The sequence below is a fragment of the Megalopta genalis genome, chromosome 8, assembly GCF_051020955.1.
Source record: "Megalopta genalis isolate 19385.01 chromosome 8, iyMegGena1_principal, whole genome shotgun sequence".
Classification (NCBI taxonomy): domain Eukaryota; kingdom Metazoa; phylum Arthropoda; class Insecta; order Hymenoptera; family Halictidae; genus Megalopta; species Megalopta genalis.
The window spans coordinates 21,675,938-21,696,265 of NC_135020.1; the positions used below are offsets into that span (position 1 = coordinate 21,675,938).

Here is a 20,328-nt window from a genome sequence, read left to right on the forward strand (position 1 = left end):
CAAATAATTACAAGATAAGAGAACATTTCGTTTAACACTAGATTTACGGAACCCGTCAAAATGGCGGTTCACTAATTTTTTAATTTACAATTATTCATATCGTAAAGATACATTGATGAGTTATTTATTCAATTTGTATGTTACTTACGGCAAATATTACAATAACATATGTGTTAAAAGTCAGAATAAATGTTTTATTGTTACTTTTATAAACTAATATAAAACAGCTGTTTTTTGTGTGCTCCGTAAATCTAGTGTTCAAATAGTATTTCAGATAAGTGACACGGAAATAATTATGAAATAAAATAACATGTTACTTGAAATAATGATTCAATAATATTTCAAACAAAGCCATTTGAAATGTGTCCAGGTCTGCTATCAATCGGTTACGCCTGCGTAAGCCAAGTAACGGCTACTACATATATATATATATATATGTATATGTAGAGAAGAGCATTCGAAACGTGAAGATATTTCCTCGTGGCTACCGTTTCGATGAACGCCTCGCACGCCATAAATTTGACTGCGAGTCATCACCTACTCCGCCGCCACTCGGCTGCGGGAAACACTTAAAAATATCTGGTAATATATTAGATCAGCACACGGATTTTATCTGCTTAGACAAGTAACCGGCAGATAAAGATAAAGAACAGCTGCAGGCCGCGGTGTCCTCAGGAAATTAGATAAAAAGATAGGAAGTTTTTTTGATTTCCTCCGGCGCGGCAGCTACTACCACTTGTCTTTGTCTGGTTCGCCCGGGGAGCACAGTGACAAATCTGATTACCGCTTCTGTGCCACGCAACTGAATCCTGACGCTTTCTGTCGTCGGGACGAACACAGTGCACTTGTACACTTCGCGACAATACTACAGGGTGGGCCGGAATTCGTAGTACAGTAAATTCTCTCTAATTGACCCTCAGTTTATAAACAGAAATGGGCGATTTGAAAAGAGGAAATACAACAACAAGACTGCTGATGTTAATGACAATAAACATTTCCTTTCACAATTTTGCAACCAGAGATTAATAATAATCGTATCTCCTCTTCCTAATGTGTCCATTTTTGCGTATAGAAATTTCTCCCTAATTCGCGCACAAAAATGGACAATTTGGGAAGAAGAGATACGATTATTGAAGTTTCGCGACTCGTTTTTATAATCGCCGATTGTCAACAATTATAAAAATGAGCCGCAAAGTCGAATAATCGTATCTTCTCTTCCTAATGTGTCCATTTTTGCGTATAGAAATTTCTCCCTAATTCGCGCACAAAAATGGACGATTTGGAAAGAAGAGATACGATTATTCAAGTTTCGCGACTCGTTTTTATAATCGCCGATTGTCAACAATTATAAAAATGAGCCGCAAAGTCGAATAATCGTATCTTCTCTTCCTAATGTGTCCATTTTTGCGTATAGAAATTTCTCCCTAATGCGCGCACAAAAATGGACGATTTGGGAAGAAGAGATACGATTATTCAAGTTTGGCGACTCGTTTTTATAATCGCCGATTGTCAACAATTATAAAAATGAGCCGCAAAGTCGAATAATCGTATCTCCTCTTCCTAATGTGTCCATTTTTGTGTATAGAAATTTCTCCCTAATTCGCGCACAAAAATGGACAATTTGGGAAGAAGAGATACGATTATTCAAGTTTCGCGACTCGTTTTTATAATCGCCGATTGTCAACAATTATAAAAATGAGCCGCAAAGTCGAATAATCGTATCTCCTCTTCCTAATGTGTCCATTTTTGCGTATAGAAATTTCTCCCTAATTCGCGCACAAAAATGGACGATTTGGGAAGAAGAGATACGATTATTCAAGTTTCGCGACTCGTTTTTATAATCGCCGATTGTCAACAATTATAAAAATGAGCCGCAAAGTCGAATAATCGTATCTCCTCTTCTCAAATTGTGCATTTTTGTTTCCAAGCTGAGCGTCAATTAGGGAGAATTTACTGTACGACCGAGCAGAGGATGATTCTACATGAGAAAAACATGAGAGAAATTTGTTATAACATTTTTTTATCCGGGGCTCAGTTTTCGAGAAAATCAACTTTGAAGTTTGTTCATCTTTATGAAGGATTTAGTTGTTGTCTATTCATCTACCGCAGTTGCTTCCGTTCGGGATAGTGTTTACAAACATTAATTGTTGCGAGTTATATATACTAGACGGAATGTTTCCATCGTTATCAATGTTCGTAAACATTGTCTTCAACAGAGACACCAATTAACACGTTCCGTGCCGAGCTTTTTTTACTCGAATCTTCACACTTTGATATTTTACTAAAACTTGATGTATTACATGCAATTATTAATTCTCGTACACATAACAACATAACAAAAACTTATCAACGCCCATTCTTGCGGTGGAAATTGATTCTTCGGTTCTAAATTTCTTGTAAACAATTTGTTCAGTTCACTAAGTAAACATGCAAGCGTGTACCATCGATGGTACACGTGGCACGGAACGTGTTAATAAGTACTTTATAAAGATGAATGAACCTCAAAGAGTCGATTTTCTCGAAAATGGAGCTCCGGATAAAAAAATGTTGCACCAAATTCATTTCTTATGTTTTCACGTAAAATCACCCTTTGCTTGGTTGTACTATGAATTTCGGTCCACCCTGTATACAGTAGATACTCGTATGTGAAACGAGTTCCTGTCAGTGTTGAATAAAATTGTATATTTTATTCGACACTGTCGAATAAATATCCAATCGAATACAAAATGTTTCGGATAAAAATTTATCCGAACAAGAATTCACTCGAATAAGAATTTATTCTTACAAGAACGTAAAACAAACGATTCGAATAAAAATGTTAGAATATACAGTGTTTTTTTTCATAGTTTATCGACTTATCTTTCAAATTCCTTTTCTCATATATCGCATCGGCAAGTTTGTTGCTTTTGGATAGACTGATCATTATTGCATAACTAAATAATTTTTCTACGTGTGCAGAGGAAGCAATCGGCAATTTCATAATTCTATAAGCACCTTGAAATTGAACTGATCCTGAATGCATTCGTATAAATATGTTCTTATAAAATTATGTGCAAGTGGAAATGAATAACTTATTTGAATAAAACATTGACATATTATAATTAATTTATATTAATAATAATAATAATATTAATATTAATAATAATAATAATAATATTAATAATAATATTAATAATAATAATAATAATAATAATAATAATATTAATAATAATAATATTTGGCAGCGTGTGCGTTAGTATAAATGATAAATTAAATATGGAAATGTAGATATGTGTGCATTTATAAAAGATTATTACTTTTTATATACAGGTATTCTTATAATATAATGTAATACAATGCATATATATAGACCCAGGTAGCTGTAAACCCTATCTCCTTGCGTTATAAGAACGAGCCAGACTCGTGACGAAGATTTTCAACATAATCAACTAAACATGAATGCTATTCGTATTTGAAACGAAACAAAATTTGACTCATCTGTTATCAAGTATCTAGGAACGAAAAAATAAATTGAAACATAAGAGAAACAAAATTTGTCTCGTCTTATCAGCGAACTTATTACGGACGAAGAAGTGTTGATGTAAAAACGAAATAAAAAATGGAAAAATACATATTTCATCTAACAAAATGTATAATCAATTATGAACGCTTAACAAAGGAATTAGAAGAAGAAAACATGATCTTTGGAGAAATAGTCCACTGTGCGACTACGTAACTGCGCGACCTTACAATTAAGTGGGTTAGAATCATAGTGGGCTAAATCACATTGTCCCCATTGTGAGAAAGGAGGAGTGTTATTGTTTACTAACATGTGTATTGATAAGATAATATTATAATAAAATAATATTAAATATAATAATAATAATAATAATAATAAAATAATATTAGATATAATAATAATAATAATAATAATATAATAATAATAATAAAATAATATTAGATATAATAATAATAATAATAATAATAATATAATAATAATAATAATAAAATAATATTAGATATAATAATAATAATAATAATAATAATAAAATAATATTGGTATAATACTTTTATGATTTATTTCAATAGTTTTTTTAAACATTCTGACATGTATAGATTACATTTCAAGACATAAATTAGAACTATCGAAAATGTCACTTACGCCACTATGATTCTAATTGCGAAACGTATAACCCACGATTCAATTAGCGAAAGAGGAACAAATCAACACTGCCTCTCCTCGTACATCGAGAATCACTGCCGGGCAGTGTATCATGTAAGTATGTATATGGAAGAATGCCCTTGCCCGGCCATATGGGATGCAAGAGCGAAAGAAGAACGTTCGTTAAGTTTCGGCGGTCGTGGGAATCGATTTACGGTATCTGGAAGTGGTGCACGTGCACGGCGATGTATTTTTGCCGGACGAAAGGCGCAAGGCCCTAACAGACTGCATTCTCTATTTGCATCCTTGGAAACTGCACTCCCATCTTCGCGGCCGTCGCCACTCTCCCACCGGAAGGGTCGTTACCCACTAAAGGAAACCGAACACATGCAAACACTGCGGTGAACACTGTGGAGAACACTGCGGTGAACACTGCGGTAGTACGCCACAATGCTCGAAATTTCGAATCACCACCGAAGTTACGACTCATTACGACGTTGGTTTATTTGTTTAGATCAGTATCTACTGACACGACTTATATATGTAGATAACGATTTATAAATAACGATTTATAAACAACGATTTATAGATAACGATTTATAAATAACGATTTATAGATAACGATTTACAAATAATAATTTATGTATAACGCTTTACAAATAATAATTTATGTATAACGCTTTACAAATAATAATTTATGTATAACGCTTTTTGATAAAATACATAAATTTATTTTTCTTACAAATAAATATTATACGGTGTCATTTATTAATCCTAAAATTCGACTCATTCACTATTCTTCCATTGCTATGGAATAAGTATAACATTTCATCAAAATATTAGGTGGCTTTATGGAAATTTCGAGCTCTGCAGCACGCAGTGAGCTAAAATTGTCCAAACCCGGATTTAATTCACATGACTGTTACTTATGCACTACTCATTATGAAATAAATAATTGTACAGGTTGTTCCGATCATAGAATGAAATTTTGATAACGATTTTTATGTAAAATAATTTTATAAACAATTTTCAATAAGTACGTCAGAAGTATAAAGGCATTTGCTATTCTGCCAATGTTCGAGCATACGAATTTTGTTTTTGTTACAATCGATCGCACACGCGATAGTCCATCTGACGTCACGAAAAATATTTTATATGAAATTTGACTGGTATCAAGAGACCAATGCGGTGCAAAAAGTATTCCTTTCTTGCAAGATAATTTTTGTCGGAGTTCTCAGTATCATCGATGACGATTTGCATATACGTGCATATTGTCTTTATATTTTACCTTCCTCAGCGTTTGTGAAAGATGTTTCGAAGACTGAATGAAGGCGTTGGTGTACGTGTATCGTGTCGGACGGGATCTATTTCGGAGGCGATCAAATCAATTTTTATGAACATTCGAGCGGTGCGCGTTTTATTCGCAAATCTCGGGTACTTTGTTTACGTGCTGCAAATATTTTCATATTTTACTCGTTGCCGCGGCTTCACGATATAGATAGCTCTCGCGAGAAATCGTTCGAATTCCGGAGATCGGTATGCTATATTTATAGATCTCTCGCGCCATATATCTTACCGCAGTTTTGCTTTCGCCTATGATCACAACGATGTTACGCCGTGTTACGCGATACGCTTTACGTGTTACGTGTACGATGCATGACGAAGGTTATGGGACTCGTTGCACCCCTTATTGCCGGCGGAATCGAGTTTCGAACGCACGCGTAACCGTGAATTCTAATAATAAGCTCATTTCGATAGACGAGTTCTGCTTCGCGGGATTCGATTACTATCCGTGAGAGATAGTATTTCATTGGAGAAAGCAGAGCTTTGCGTTATGGCTGATTAAACCTTTACTGTTATAGCCAGATCGCAGATGTTCATGTAAAGTTTACATGTTGAAATATGCAAAATAACTGCAAGAAATATCTGGCACATTAACAAAGTTTATCGATAATGATATCTGATCCGTTTAATTTTATCACGATGAAATTTGAAAGATGTGCATTGAAAATTAATACAATCGTTATTCACGCATAGAAGACTATAAATAAATTATTTTAGCACAACTATACAGTATATCGCAACTGTGTATATTTTCCGATGACTGAATTGTTTACAATTTATATTTTCATATAAAATATTTCATCAGCAAAATATTTTTTCAATATTCAGAGAAACGTGACGATTTATACGCAAAACGACAGACAATGGCTACTATTTAACGTTGAAATTGGGTACTAGTCCTAAAAAAACTGAACTCAAAGTCGTAACGTGGAGGACTATGTAGTGCTAAGAGGAAACTCGGCGAACTCGCTTAAGTTTGTTATATTTTGTTCGGAAAACATCTTATAAAAACACACGCGTTCGCGGTAATGGTACTCTAGACGGTGTCAGAAAAGCAATCGGATGTATAAAAACCAGAATACACACACTCATATAGCAATAGAAGTGTCTTTCTAACACTTCTGATTATTTTCTTAAAGCATTCCGAACAACACTCGCCGTATGCCTGTGACTGCTATTTTCTATCATCGTATTATTATTGTCATTACATAGTCACTGTCAGTGACAAGTGTCATTGAAAACTTGGCTGCTTTAATAACAACGTTGAAACGTTTTAATAACAACATGAATAGTAAAACTACCGAGCAGTGGAAGTGTTTGGTTTGCGTCGCCTTACGAAACTGCAGAGATTTTTACTTTATGCGATTTTGATTGTGATATAATGCAAAAATATTTGCATAATTTCAATAATTGTAAATTAATAAATTTTTAACCAATTAGATCGAGCAGTTCGATTAAAATAATTCCAATGATAAATAAATTTTTAAAAGTAAGATTATGTTCTATTATAGTTTCTATCATTAGGTTCAATTATATTATTCTAATTATAGATTCTATTAAATCGGACAAAAAACATATAATTGTGATATTATAGATTAGTAGACTTTGCAGGCTTTTTATACTATCCGAGGTCTAGATCTCAGAATTTATAGTTAACTATAAAAACGGAAATCGTATAATCGTAATAATCGTATCTCTTCTTCCGAAACTGTCTACTTTTGTGCGCAATCTGAACGTTAATTAGGGAGAATTTACTGTATTTGGGACCTAGTGACATTCAGTTTGCTTAATATATTACAAGAAAAATGGATTTCAAAATATAGTTGAAACATACAAATAATGTGCTTCATCGCATTGTCCTGTGAAAAAAAAAGATTACCTGTTTCACTACCGTCGCTATTATGCGGGCTACTTAACATGATGTTTCTAGGACAAAAAAAATAGGTTTCGCTGAACAGATCGCTAGTGGCCCTTGTTAGCGTACCTAGAGACCGGCCTTTTTACACCATCCGCATAGAATGTACGAGGGTATCCGTATGCGTGGTGAGCCACTTTGTTACACTCGACCTAAAATTTTCATCTTCAAAGCACTGCAGGCTACCACTTTTTCAAATTGGTCTCGTACGCGAGATACAGCTTTTGCACATCAAATTTATCCCTTTGCAAATTATGTTCACCCCGATGCCGAACAAATTTACCCTGTTGCAAGTTAAATTCAGCCTCCAGCAAATTCAATTGACCCTTTCGCAAATAAAATTTATCCTGTTTCAAAACAACTTGATCTTGTTGCAAATCAAATTAAAACCATATTTACCCCGTTGCAAATCGAATTCACCCATTCACAGAGCTAATTGAGCCGTTTATTTTGAAAGTGGCATAAGTCACTTTGTTTTTAAGTCGATATATTTAAGGGTTTGCGTTTTAACACGTTCAAAAATATGGATGCTAACTTTCGAGAAGATTTACTTGTATTTGTTATCTCAGGATACTGATATTTTTCTCAGTATAAATAATTTTGTATAAACGTTAAAAATATCACCACTTTTCATTACGGTAAAGTGACTTATGCCACTTTCAAAATAAACGGCTCAATTGATCTTTCTGCGAATCAAGATCTTCTACTTCTCGTTTGCTTTCACAATTGCAATAAAAATGAAAAATCCAAACGTTTTGCCCTTGTGAAATTAAAAATCTTACGACTTGAATTCTTCCTTGAAACGTTACGCCGACCGGTTTACTAGACAACGAGTAAAAAATTTCGAAAAAGTTGCAATTTTTTGGTCATTCCAACGAATTATAATCTAAAATAATAAATTAGTAATAAAAGAAGTTAAGAAACGAGAGATTTTTATGTTTTTGTCATACCAAGTAATAGCAAAATTTAAAAAGGAAACATTTCAGTCACCGTCTAGTAGACTAGTCCCTCTATCATCTAAAAAATACTCGAGTGAGTTAGTTCAGTTTTAAAACAGTTATTGCGTTTCAAAAGGTGTACGAACACTTTTGTCGTCGACTGTAAGTAGTGTGCAATAAGTATTAGAACTATACATTGTATTTGCAATGTTGAATTGATCTACCAGCTGCACAGAATATATGAGGGCGAGTCAACAATCATCCGCAACATGGTTATAAAGTTGATTGCATAGTAGATAAGGAATGCAAATGTGGAAGCAAATGGAAAAGAAAACAGTAGGAACACAATCGATGATGACTAATACAAAACGGAGGAAACGAAATTCTCGTATCGTATTCCAAGAACGCGGAATACGATAGACGGAAATCCGGGGCTCCGATAAATTACCGGTTTCAGGGCGCGTCTTGGAAAATCGCGGATCGCGATTCACGAATCACGGCAGGTGACTCACCGAGCATATAGGTACAAAGAGGCCAATCACGTAGAGCATCAGACTGGTTACTGTCGACTCGTGAAACGGGTGATATAATGATTCATCATTGCAGAAGAATCCTCGCTTGAACGGCTTGCCAAACAGGAAGAACATCAGCACCGCCAGGCTCACTGTAATCAAAAAGGACAATGCAACCTTTTAATTAGCCTTCGATCTTCTTGATCATTGCAGACTTGTAATATACGGTTTGCGTTTATCATTGTATATGTATACAGGCTGGCAAAACTGTCATACTTTAAATGACAATTCCTTGAAATATTTTCGCAAAACTTCATTTCCAAAGGGCTGATATATTATGGTAAATATTTTCTTTTTCGTGCATTTCACAGCCTCAAATTCTGTTCAAAATTTTCAAATATCGTGCATGATTACCGAGTACAGTGATTTCTCCCTAATTCGCGCTCAGATTGCGCACAAAAATGGACAATCTTGGAAGAGACAATTTTGGACAATTTTACGATTAATCGAGCCTTGCATCTCGTTTTTATAGTTGTTGACAATCGGTAACTATAAAAATGAACCGTAAGGCTCGAATAATCGTGTCTCCACTTCCTAAATTGTCCATTTGCGTGCAATCTGAGCGCGAATTGACTAGACTAGACTTATCAAAGTTCACGAATTTTCGTGCTTGGTCATGGTAACATCTTTAATATGTCAAGTTGAAGTTCATCAGTTTCAAAGTATATGTTATGAAGATGAATTTTGCACGTAAACGACGCAAAATATTTTCGAATTAAGTCTTGTGCTTCCTGGCTAAATTGTTGTCATATTAAAATAGAGACAAAGTTGTGACAGTCTTTAAAAGACACTAACAAGCTACACGACTTAAAGTAAGGATATCAACTATGACGTCCAATCGAAAAATTTTACTAATATTTTTTCTCATTTTTAAGATATTCAATTTGAAGCTCCAAGTAGCCATCGGTCTTCGTGAACAATATTGAAGATGTTGAAATTAAGATCATTATATTAAATTTTATATTCTAATTATATAATCATAGCTAAATATCGGACAATTATTAATATTTACAAAAAACAAGCTATAAACAATGCTTATATCGGTGATGTCAGATTGTCTATTTTGAATTTTGCAATTTTTGATTACGCATTTATCAAATTCAGCGAACCCAAAAACCGATTTTCATAAAAATCGTACGAAATTATTAATTGTGGTCAACTTTTCGGAAAAGTGTACCAGTGTACGTTGTGGCTTTGTTGGTTAACTTAACAATTGTATGAATGTTACTGTTATGTATTGATTGGCTAGAACATAGGTTACCACTGTGAGAAAACAAAGGAAATACGTGAAGCCAATGAAAAGGTTAACTTCAGCGAAAGGTATTCGCTTAATCAGAAATTCTCACAATTGGATCGGTTACAAAATTCCGACGTCAGCAGTAATGTCGCACAGAATAATGCACGATTCCGAAGATTTCGGACAAAGGTATGATGATAGTAAATATAGATAAGGTATAATAAGATAAAGGTATAATACATAGTGAGTTGGATTCTGGAGAAAAACATTAATTAATAGCATCAAATAAAGATTTTTTTATCGAGATCGTATCCAACGCGATCACGTTTATTATTATCATTATATTTATTCGTAAGTTTCTCTCTTCTTGATGTTACCGTTCCTTGCCGTACTTTGACGAGTTCGACTCGTCATGAAAAAATTTCTGGTAATAATTTACTCAATATAGTTCGAGAAATATGTACAAGATCTTAATAATTAATCCTATTTTTTTCATTGTTATGTTGAGAAAGTGCAAAATGTTCTCGATACATTTCAGCATAAACGTTAAAAAAAACAAGGATTAATTATTCAAATCTTGTCGATGAAATGACTTGGGCAAGTACTCTCTACTTCTCACTTCAAGTAATATTTTACCCAAGAGTATCTATTAAGCACGTCACGCAGGCACAAGAACGACCGGTTCTCGTAAGAACTTAAAACTAGACGGATATACATTATAATTAGACTGCGGTTCTTATGCATTTATGATAAAAATGGGTGGGTGAAGTTTCAAACAACGAAAATATTAAAAGAATTTAAGGACATCTACGTGTTATTTTCAACTCGTCGAAATTATTAGAGAAAGAAAGAAATACATTTACTTGACTAATCTTTGCTGCAATTCATGGAGATAAGTCTTATTTTGCATAAAGATCTGCAGTCTGAAGACAAGGTAGTTTGAAAACAAGGAGCACATCTCGGTGACATTAATACTCGAAAGTTGCCGATCAAGTTTCCTCTCACGAGCTACGAAACAAGACATCCTGAATCACTTTGCCCATTCGCTCCAGATCGTTAGGAAATTATCCAGTTAACACCGTGCACGTAAAACACACTGTCGCGCCAGAAAGAAAACGAAAAGTGTCTCGCATCGAATATAATAATGTTGTAAACGCGGCGGCAGGACTTGTTCAGCCAACAAGTACGAGAAAATAGTCGTTCGAATGATACAATAATTATTCTAATAACTAGCGAACCACTGTTGCATTACCGTGGATAACCAGCAATTAGTAATTGGAAATTACTAGGACGCGATGCTTGCATTTCTCGGGAACGATTTCGCCGCGAGCCGTAAATACCTACTTCGAAAAATCACCGTCGTTGGGTTATAATCAGACTGCGGATTGTTGCGCAAAAGAAAAATTGTCTGCACCGAGATTGCAAGATATCGTATATCGGCTGCATTCATTTCCTCTCTTAACCCACATTCCGTGTCGAATCATACATACGAGGTGTACCAATTATGTCTCGCAATCCGGAAATGAGATTATTTGAAGTAACTTTTTCCTTAGCGAAAATGGAATCCGCGGCTTTGTTTGCGAGTTATTGGCGAAAAACAGCGACCAATGCGAAACGAGATCAGTTGACGCGAGACGGCCGAGCCAATGAGCGGAACCGAGCTTCGTGCGCTCGTTGGCTGGGCCGCCTCGCGGCCAGTCGAGCTCGCCTCTCATTGGCCAGTGTTTTTCGTTAATAACGCGTAAACAAAACTGCGGATTGCATTTTCGCTAAGGGAAAAGTTACTTCAAATGACCCGAGGAATCGCCCTATAAACATAATAAACATAATTATGGGACACCCTGCAGATTTGAAGCTTCCCCTTTCCAATAAAGCTTCGATGCTCGACCCGCAATTTCTTTTCATCGTTTTAGTCAGTTTCGATTGAAACCTGTGCTACCAATTTTACAGTAGCAGAAGATACACCTCAAGACACTGTTTCTCATTTTGCCGCGTAACACCGGAAAGAAGAATCGTACATTAAGTTTTTGAGCGTCGTTGTAAAGGGAGAGTTACAATCTTCATGTCAATAGTAAATTCGGCCAAGGAAAGAATCGTCTAATGTTTCCAGATTCGTTTGAATTTACAATATTTTCGCAGCACAAATAAATTCTTTTCTACGAAGTATAAAGCAAATTCAAATTGCAAGATACAGGAGCTGCATTCATTTTTTCTCTTAAACCTCGTCCGTTTCTCGTACCGATTCAACGCGTTTCTCGCTAATTCGTAACAAATAGCTTGTTCTATATTTCGTTTAATTTAGGGATCATAACTGTCGCGATTAAGTTGCGGATTTTTATGCAAAATGAAAATTCTCTGCACTGATTGCAGGATACTGGATACTTTAATTATTTTGTTCAGTTGAAAGTGATGCAACAGTATTTGCAAATTTTTTAAACCTTTTTACTGGTTTCTATGTGGCCTACTCACTTTCATCGTAAACACATAAAATTCGCAGTCTAGTTATAATCAATGTGGCAGAAAATTGATTTCTGACAATTATTATTTCGATTGAAATGTTCTTAACTATAATTCTAAGCCATGTTCATAGCTATAATGTTCTTGGCCAAATAAACGGCGGATCTTTTTTTTTAATGAAGTCTAATTGTACTTTTATTTTATTGTTACAATGAGCAGTCCTTTGGTTGACAAAGGAAACTTTTTATTGATCATCATTTTTATAAAATGATATTTTTATACAAATATTATAATTTACACATGATATTTTTATACAAAATAGAAATTGTCTGCATCGAATGCACAGAACAAGAGACAAACGGAGACATACTTTTCCTATTAATAGTTTCAATAGATTAAAAATCAAAATTCAGATGTCTTCATTGCTTTGTATTTCGCTTGCCCATTTATGCAACAAATGCACAAAGTCCACAGTCTAGTCAATAATTAACAGTCCGCGCATAACTCCTTATCGTAACGAGTTTTCGTGATACCTAACTTCGGATGACAAGCAACCGCCATCATACACCATCATACTGCAATTGGCGTCCGTGCCAGCGCTGACGTTATGGGCGGTAACCCATAGGGAAAACCTGGATGCACGCATAAACGTTCGCAAAAATTACGACGTTCTTCGTTCGCGGCATGGAAATTCAGGATAACGCGATGCTGCGCCCTGCTACTTGGAAATCGCTCGACCGAGTCAGCCATTAAGATAATTGTGACTTTGGTTTCACTGGAACGAGCCAATACGGCCGAGAGCCTGCATCGATTTCTGAGATCGCATGTGGTTCATCGTTATTTATGCGGCTGGCTGTGTATGCCCGGAGGCGTGTAGGCCTCAACGGGGCTTCTTACTGTCACGGCTTCGAAAAATCGATCTCTTTCCTGGCGTTTTTTTTATCATTTTATGTATTCTCTGGAGATCGAGATAAGATGACCTGCGTTGTTCTTTGTTTTTAATAACGCAGATCGATTTTGGTTCATATCCAGGTATACGATGACCATATTGACCTGCGTTGTGAAAAGTACAGTAAATCCTCCCTAATTAACGCTCACAGATTGTACACAAAAATTGACAATTTTTTATAAGACTATTTTTGTTATAATACTAATATTACATTTTTACAATTTACGCTGAAATGTTTAACCCCTTGTCGTACGATTTTTTTCCTACTGCCTCAGGCTCTCCTTTTCCATAAGGGAGAACTAGTGTCTCACTCTCTATGGATCCACATTTTAATAACGCACCTGTCATAAATGTAAAAAGGTAGCTTGGTTGTAGTTGGAAAATATTTATTTTGAACACAGGGTTGTCGGTGAATGAGTTATGCTGATGGTCGTCGGTTGAACTTTTTAGATCGTCACTTTCCTACTTAGGGGAAGACTGACATGAATGGGACTACAGTAAATTCTCCATAATTGACTCTCAGCTCGGAAACGAAAATTGGACAATTTGGAAAGAGGAGGCACAATTATTCGATCTTCTTAGTTGTTGACAATCAATAACTGTAAAAACTTACGTATAACTTACGTAACTATAAAAACTAATCCTTTCTCCTCTTCCAAAATTGTTCATTTGGACAATCTGAGCGTCAATTAGGGAGAATTTACTGTAACACGTTTCATTTGTCTTGCGAAGACTAGAATATGTTTCAATTGTTTCAATTTTATATGTTTTTATTTTATTTTTTAATGAATTGGATACATATTAAATGGGACATTACCAATATCTCAAAAATTGTGAATCTGCTTCATTTAATAACCATATTATGCACATCTAATCATCCAATTAATCTACCGATTAAAACATAGCTATCACAGACAATATTTTTTATGCTTGAAAGTAATATTTTTCCATTTTTCTGGTAACGTTGTATGAAGCACTGTTACCTTTATCTAAGCTTTTATTTATTGCATTCGTTCAGGTATTTTTTCAAGAAAAAAAAACTATATATATTATATTATATTATATATTATATATATATATATTATATTATATTATATATATATATATTATTATTATTTATATATATATATATATATATATATAATATTATATTATATATATATTATTATTATTTATATATATATATATTATAAATTATCAATGTTGTAACCAAGTTTAGTTTGCATGCTAAAACTTGCCAATTTTCTAAGTTTGTTAAACATTAAAAGTCCTGAAAAGCGCTGTTATAACAAACGCGTGTGTTTATGAGTTTGGTTGAATACCAATATATGACACGATGCATGATACATGCACGATACATGACAAGATTATGTGATTCACTTAAAATTATCAAATGAGGTGTACCGAGAATGACGACAAATAATTCTGAACAGTGACTAGTGTCGAAGGTTATTACTGCATTACTACCAATTTCCTCAGTAATGCGATATATAAGTAGGCGAAAATTAGAGAGCAATGAATCATAGTCATGATGAATAAAGGGGATGACATCTACCATTTAGCACCAATACGTAAGTGACATTCGTGTACATTTGCGTCAGTTTCTTTCAAATTTTTTGCACAATTAGGAAGACTGGTTCACTGGATAATCTGTACAAAAATACTTTGCAAAAACTGCAAATTGGGTAAAATGATAAGAAACATAAGAAAATAATATCTTTTCACTTATTTTATCTGGGCATGTAACGAAAAAAGCGACATGAAGCGATACAGTATTCATTCAAGTTATCGATCTTCAAGTCCATATTAATACTAGATTTACGGAGCACAAGAAACAACTGTTTTATATTAGTTTATGCAAGTAATAATACGACAAATTAAAATTTAACGAATATGTAATGTATGTAAATAATATGACATATTAAAAAATGTAACAAATGCTATTGTAAAATTTGCCATAAGTAACACATAAATTGAATAAATAACTCATAAATGTATCTTTACAATATGAATAATCGTAAATTAAAAAATTAGTGACGCATCATTATTAACGGGTTTCGTAAATCTAGTGTTAAACTGAATAGCAAACAGAGAGGTTTCGAGACTCCGTAGAAATGCTACGATCTGTAAAACTAGATTTTTAATTATATAATTATTATACATTCGCGTTTCACATCGTCGATGTTACGTATCTTTGGATTCTGAAACGGCGATGAACGTTCTTCGAATTATTAGCGTCACTGTACGAATTGCCACGGATGTCCTAAATGAAAATAAATGTGACGTTGACTCATAGTCAGACTTACAGATAGTATACATAGAGACACAAAGTGTTAAGCAAGACATTAAAAGGACAAATCAAACGATAAATCTTGATGGTATACATAATCGATTGTAACGTATCCACGCTACGAATAATCAATGCGATACCAATTGATGACTCATTTCTCCGTGTGACACTTGAACGTGCATGCGATCAAGATGTCATACTGTACGTACTCATAATAAGTTGAAGAGATGCGACATATCTTGAAAGATTGTATCCCCTTGTAAAATTATAAAAGCAACAATAGGCCGAATTTAGAGCAAAAATAGGCCGATTTATAATGTTTCGTTTAAATTTATTACGATTATATATGTATATTATATATATTACAGTTTAATTACGATTTCCACAAATACTAGACTAATAGGAACGTATTGCAATTAGCTCTGTAGCGATGGTTTAAATCTCAGAAGATTCATATTTTTTATTTGTTTTTTTAGTCAATTTACTTCACTTTTAACTTTGTAATATTTGTTCAATCCTTTTTACATATACCCTTTTTTTAACTCGTTTTCCTCAATTTTCTAAATTTCATATGCAAAAAACAGAATATCAATCTACCAGTATTTGAACCAGAGATTCTCTCTCTAATTGGTCCTCATTTTTCTTGAATAACTCGTTAACGAAGCCGCGGGAACTATAAAGGTAAGGAAAGGTTGAGGAAAGGATAAGGCTAAGGAAAAAGTTACCGTAAATCACCTCAGAAATCAATTCTTTGAAGGGCTTACAAAACTTTCGGAGAATTTTATACAAATTCAGCTATCTTTCTCATCTATCAATTCATTCAGCTGTCAGTCAGCCATAATCTGTCACATCTCGTGCCATATTCTTCCTGCACATTCTTTCACATTCACCGACTTGCACTGAAACCGTATTTACGATATAGCAATCTCATACGTATTGAAATCATCGTAAAATACATTCTTCCTCTCAAAATGTTGAAATCATCATAATCTCGCAGAAAACAGAAAATACAGTTGTAAATCGGTGAAAAACGCCGAAAGATCCTATAAAACGCTTAAAAATCACTCTTTTTGGATGGAATAAAAAGCAGAAGTCGTTCTACCGATTTGCGCATGAAAATCCAAGCCAATTTTTCATACTTTGATTGCCGCGTCACCTGCATGCCGGTGACGATATTATTATATTTGGAATCTAATTTCTATGCTAATCCATCAAACTTTCTTAATTTTATTAAGACTCGCAAGAGGTAAGAATGTTGAAATAGTAATCGATGTCATATAACTTTGCTTTGCATGTTTAACCCCTTAACGCGCAGAAACGTATTAACACGGGCGTGCAAAACCGGCCAAAATGTGCAGACCCGTATATATACGGTCGGCGTCGCAACTTATGTCGCTAAAATGTTCAGATTCGAATATATCCGGGCAGTAAAAATAACTTAATAATTAAAAATACTTAACGTATTTATTTGGGATTATAAAATATGGCCTTTTAGGGTGACACTTATAAGCATCTCTGACCTGGTAATTGTTTCTATCTATCTATATCCATTATTGCGTATCTAATTAGCGTTGGCACTTTTGTGAGTTTTGTTATGACTAATTTATTTATTACTCTCCAGTTATCTCCGATCTCTTTCTATTTTTTGCTTATTCAGGAATAAAATATGCACTTTTAGGATGGCACTTATGAACATTTAGTGTATTATTCGTGAGCAAGTCGTGAAGTAAAGTAGACGTTATCAAAGTGAATTTCTTCAAAGACAATTGTTTTTTATTTTTTACAAATATTATTAGTGTCAACATATAAAAACGTTTTTGTTTTATGGTGTATTTTTATAGAGAGTAAATTGGATTTTTAGTGTATAAAAGGTATGTTTTCTAATGTTGAAATAAAGAATGCTGGGCTATGTGCTGCACCTTGTTTTGAAATTTACCATACAAAAGAAAATTTTGAATAGTTTTAGTTTATTATATATTTTTCAGCTAATAAATATTATTATTATATTATTACAAATTTAGGTAAAATTAAATATTTTTCAGTTTCTTTTTCGTCTCCTCCTTCCCCTTCAAAATAGTAACTGGTAATTGAAAAACAGTACGATGGGTACAAAATTCGATCTGCAATGCGATTCAATATTCACTATAATTATTTACCACTATTTTTATTGAATTTTTAGTAATTTTTGCATTTTTTTTACATATTTATTGAAATTAAGGTCCAAATATGTATTTTCTTAGATAAAAAAAATTGATTTTTTTTGGTCGGTTTTTTTTTTTTTAAATTGTGCATTAAGGGGTTAACTTAATTGATTAAAATACTTGAATTCTATGAAATTTTGCGATGTTTGAAAAAGCAAAACAAAAACGCTACAAATGACTGTAAAAAGTTTCAAAACAACTGTTTGGTGTTCTTTGGCTTATGTCTTTACGTCTTTAGTCTGTCGAAGTACATGCATGCTTAGCAGCGTTAGTTGGTACGTTGCAACAATCGTGAAATACGTGCCGATTTTGATCATTATTAGCATTATTTAAAAGAAACCGTTAAGAGTACCGTTGAAAGAGAATATTTATTTTGCCTGACACTTTGAAATACTGAAACATTCCGTCGCTCGCGAAGCGATTCGCACCTCACGATTATTCAGGGGTAATCGTACCAAGAATTTATGGCCGTGCAAGCCGGCAGCATTTCAGAATATGCAACGTGCTGCTCTCAAGGCTGTTTACGCGAAGATAGCGTTCGCTATTCGATTCGAAGTATAAATTCCTTTAACGCTCGAACAAACGGACATTTTTAACAAAAGTGTAACTGAACATGTTCGGTGTCATTTATTATTTTATTTTCAATGTTTTCAACATGTTGTTTTGGGCAAGGTGATGCGTGATTAACGTAGACTAATTTTTGTCAAATTGGTCATAAAACGCGCGTGTTTTCAAAAATATTAACGAAAATTGTTAATTTTTAAAACACCATAATAATAATAATTAATATTATTATATAATTAATATTTTTTTATTTCCATTATTATTATTAAATTGAAACATCAACATATTTAAATAAATGAATTCTCTATACATACAATTGAGCTATATGTACGTATAACGTACTTTATTGATTTGAAGAAAACACATAATTTCATTTAAAACAATAATGAATATAATTGAAATCTCGGAGGAACGTCTACCTAGACAAGATCTCTGAAAATATTATAAAACATTTTTTGAAACGACCTCCTATAGTTCACGGAAAATAATTGCGTGGTTCGATACAAGTGGGACATCACCTACATTTAGTTTTCACGATAATAGCTCTACTTTTTCCTCGTCAGATATGTATACATATTCAATCTCCAACAATTTGACGAGCCTTGACGTCATTTGTTATTTGAAAATTACATAATTATAGATAATCGTACGCCATGTCAGCAGTAACTGCACAGTAATGCACTTTCCCCCAAAACGGAGCAAGGGCATAGTAATGATATTTGTGCAAACTTGCAAAACAAGTCAGACAAACAATCATTTTAGTTTTCATTTCCATTTTAACTTTGATACATATTTGTCTGGATAAATTTCTACAAAACTTATGTAAATACTGTTTTTAATTGCGACCCCAATTTCAATTTTGACCTCCATTTCAATGTTCATTTTTCTTGATTTTCTATAAACTTGTATAAGTAACGAGAATTTCCACAACAAACAGACTACATGAGGTAGCGACGTGTCCACCGACTTTCCAGACGAGCGAAAATTCAGGGTACTAACGCGCATCGAGATAAGGATCCCTCATAGTTTATTCCGCGACATCTGCGTAGACAAATGTGGATCAGAAATAAGCCGACTCTGTCCTTCATCTTGACCTGACCTTCTACCGAACGGCTGTTAACAAGACACGTGTACATGAATGGGATTAGAATTTAAGTTTGTGGTCTTTAAACTCGGCAGGAAGTGAGGCAATAAATAAGATACACTGCTCACCTAATAAGACTGCGAACGTATAAAAATATCTACTTTATCGAACACGCACAGACTAATAATCAGTTACTATACTACTATCATAGTCACCAAATGTGTGTGTGTGTGTAACCAGTAGCGTTGACAGGCAGAATACAAAAAGATGGGAGAGTGTGTTCGCTTGGGAAGAGAAACCAGTGTTCCTAACGTCTTTAACACTAGATTCACGGAGCACAAAAAACAGCTGTTTTATATTAGCTTATGTAACTATAAGACTAACAATAAGATATTTATTCTGATTTTTAGCAAGTGTTACTGTAACATTTTCCATGATAAACGTATAAATTGAATAAATAACTCGTAAATGTATCTTTACGATATGGATAGTCGTAAATTAAAAAATTACTGACCCGTTATTTTGACGGGTTCCGTAAATCTAGCGTTAAAGTGCTATTTATGAAATTCAGTTTCAGATAATTCGATATTCTAATAGTGTAAATAATTCGATCTATTTTAATTCAGCACGATTCAC

The 20,328-nt window shown here is 33.9% G+C and overlaps 1 protein-coding gene across 5 annotated transcripts in view; it reads right to left on the reverse strand.

The window, feature by feature from the left end:
* Positions 1 to 20,328, reverse strand: part of wun (wunen) — a 126,821-nt gene that overhangs the window by 65,808 nt on the left and 40,685 nt on the right. For all 5 annotated transcript variants that reach the window (XR_013033993.1, XR_013033992.1, XR_013033991.1 and 2 more), the window contains exon 2: positions 8,851 to 9,002. Coding sequence is in view for 1 of the 5 variants with exons in the window: in XM_033479337.2 (XP_033335228.2) it covers positions 8,851 to 9,002 (152 nt within the window). In the remaining 4 variants the exon portion in view is untranslated. The remainder of the gene's footprint in view (positions 1 to 8,850; positions 9,003 to 20,328) is intronic.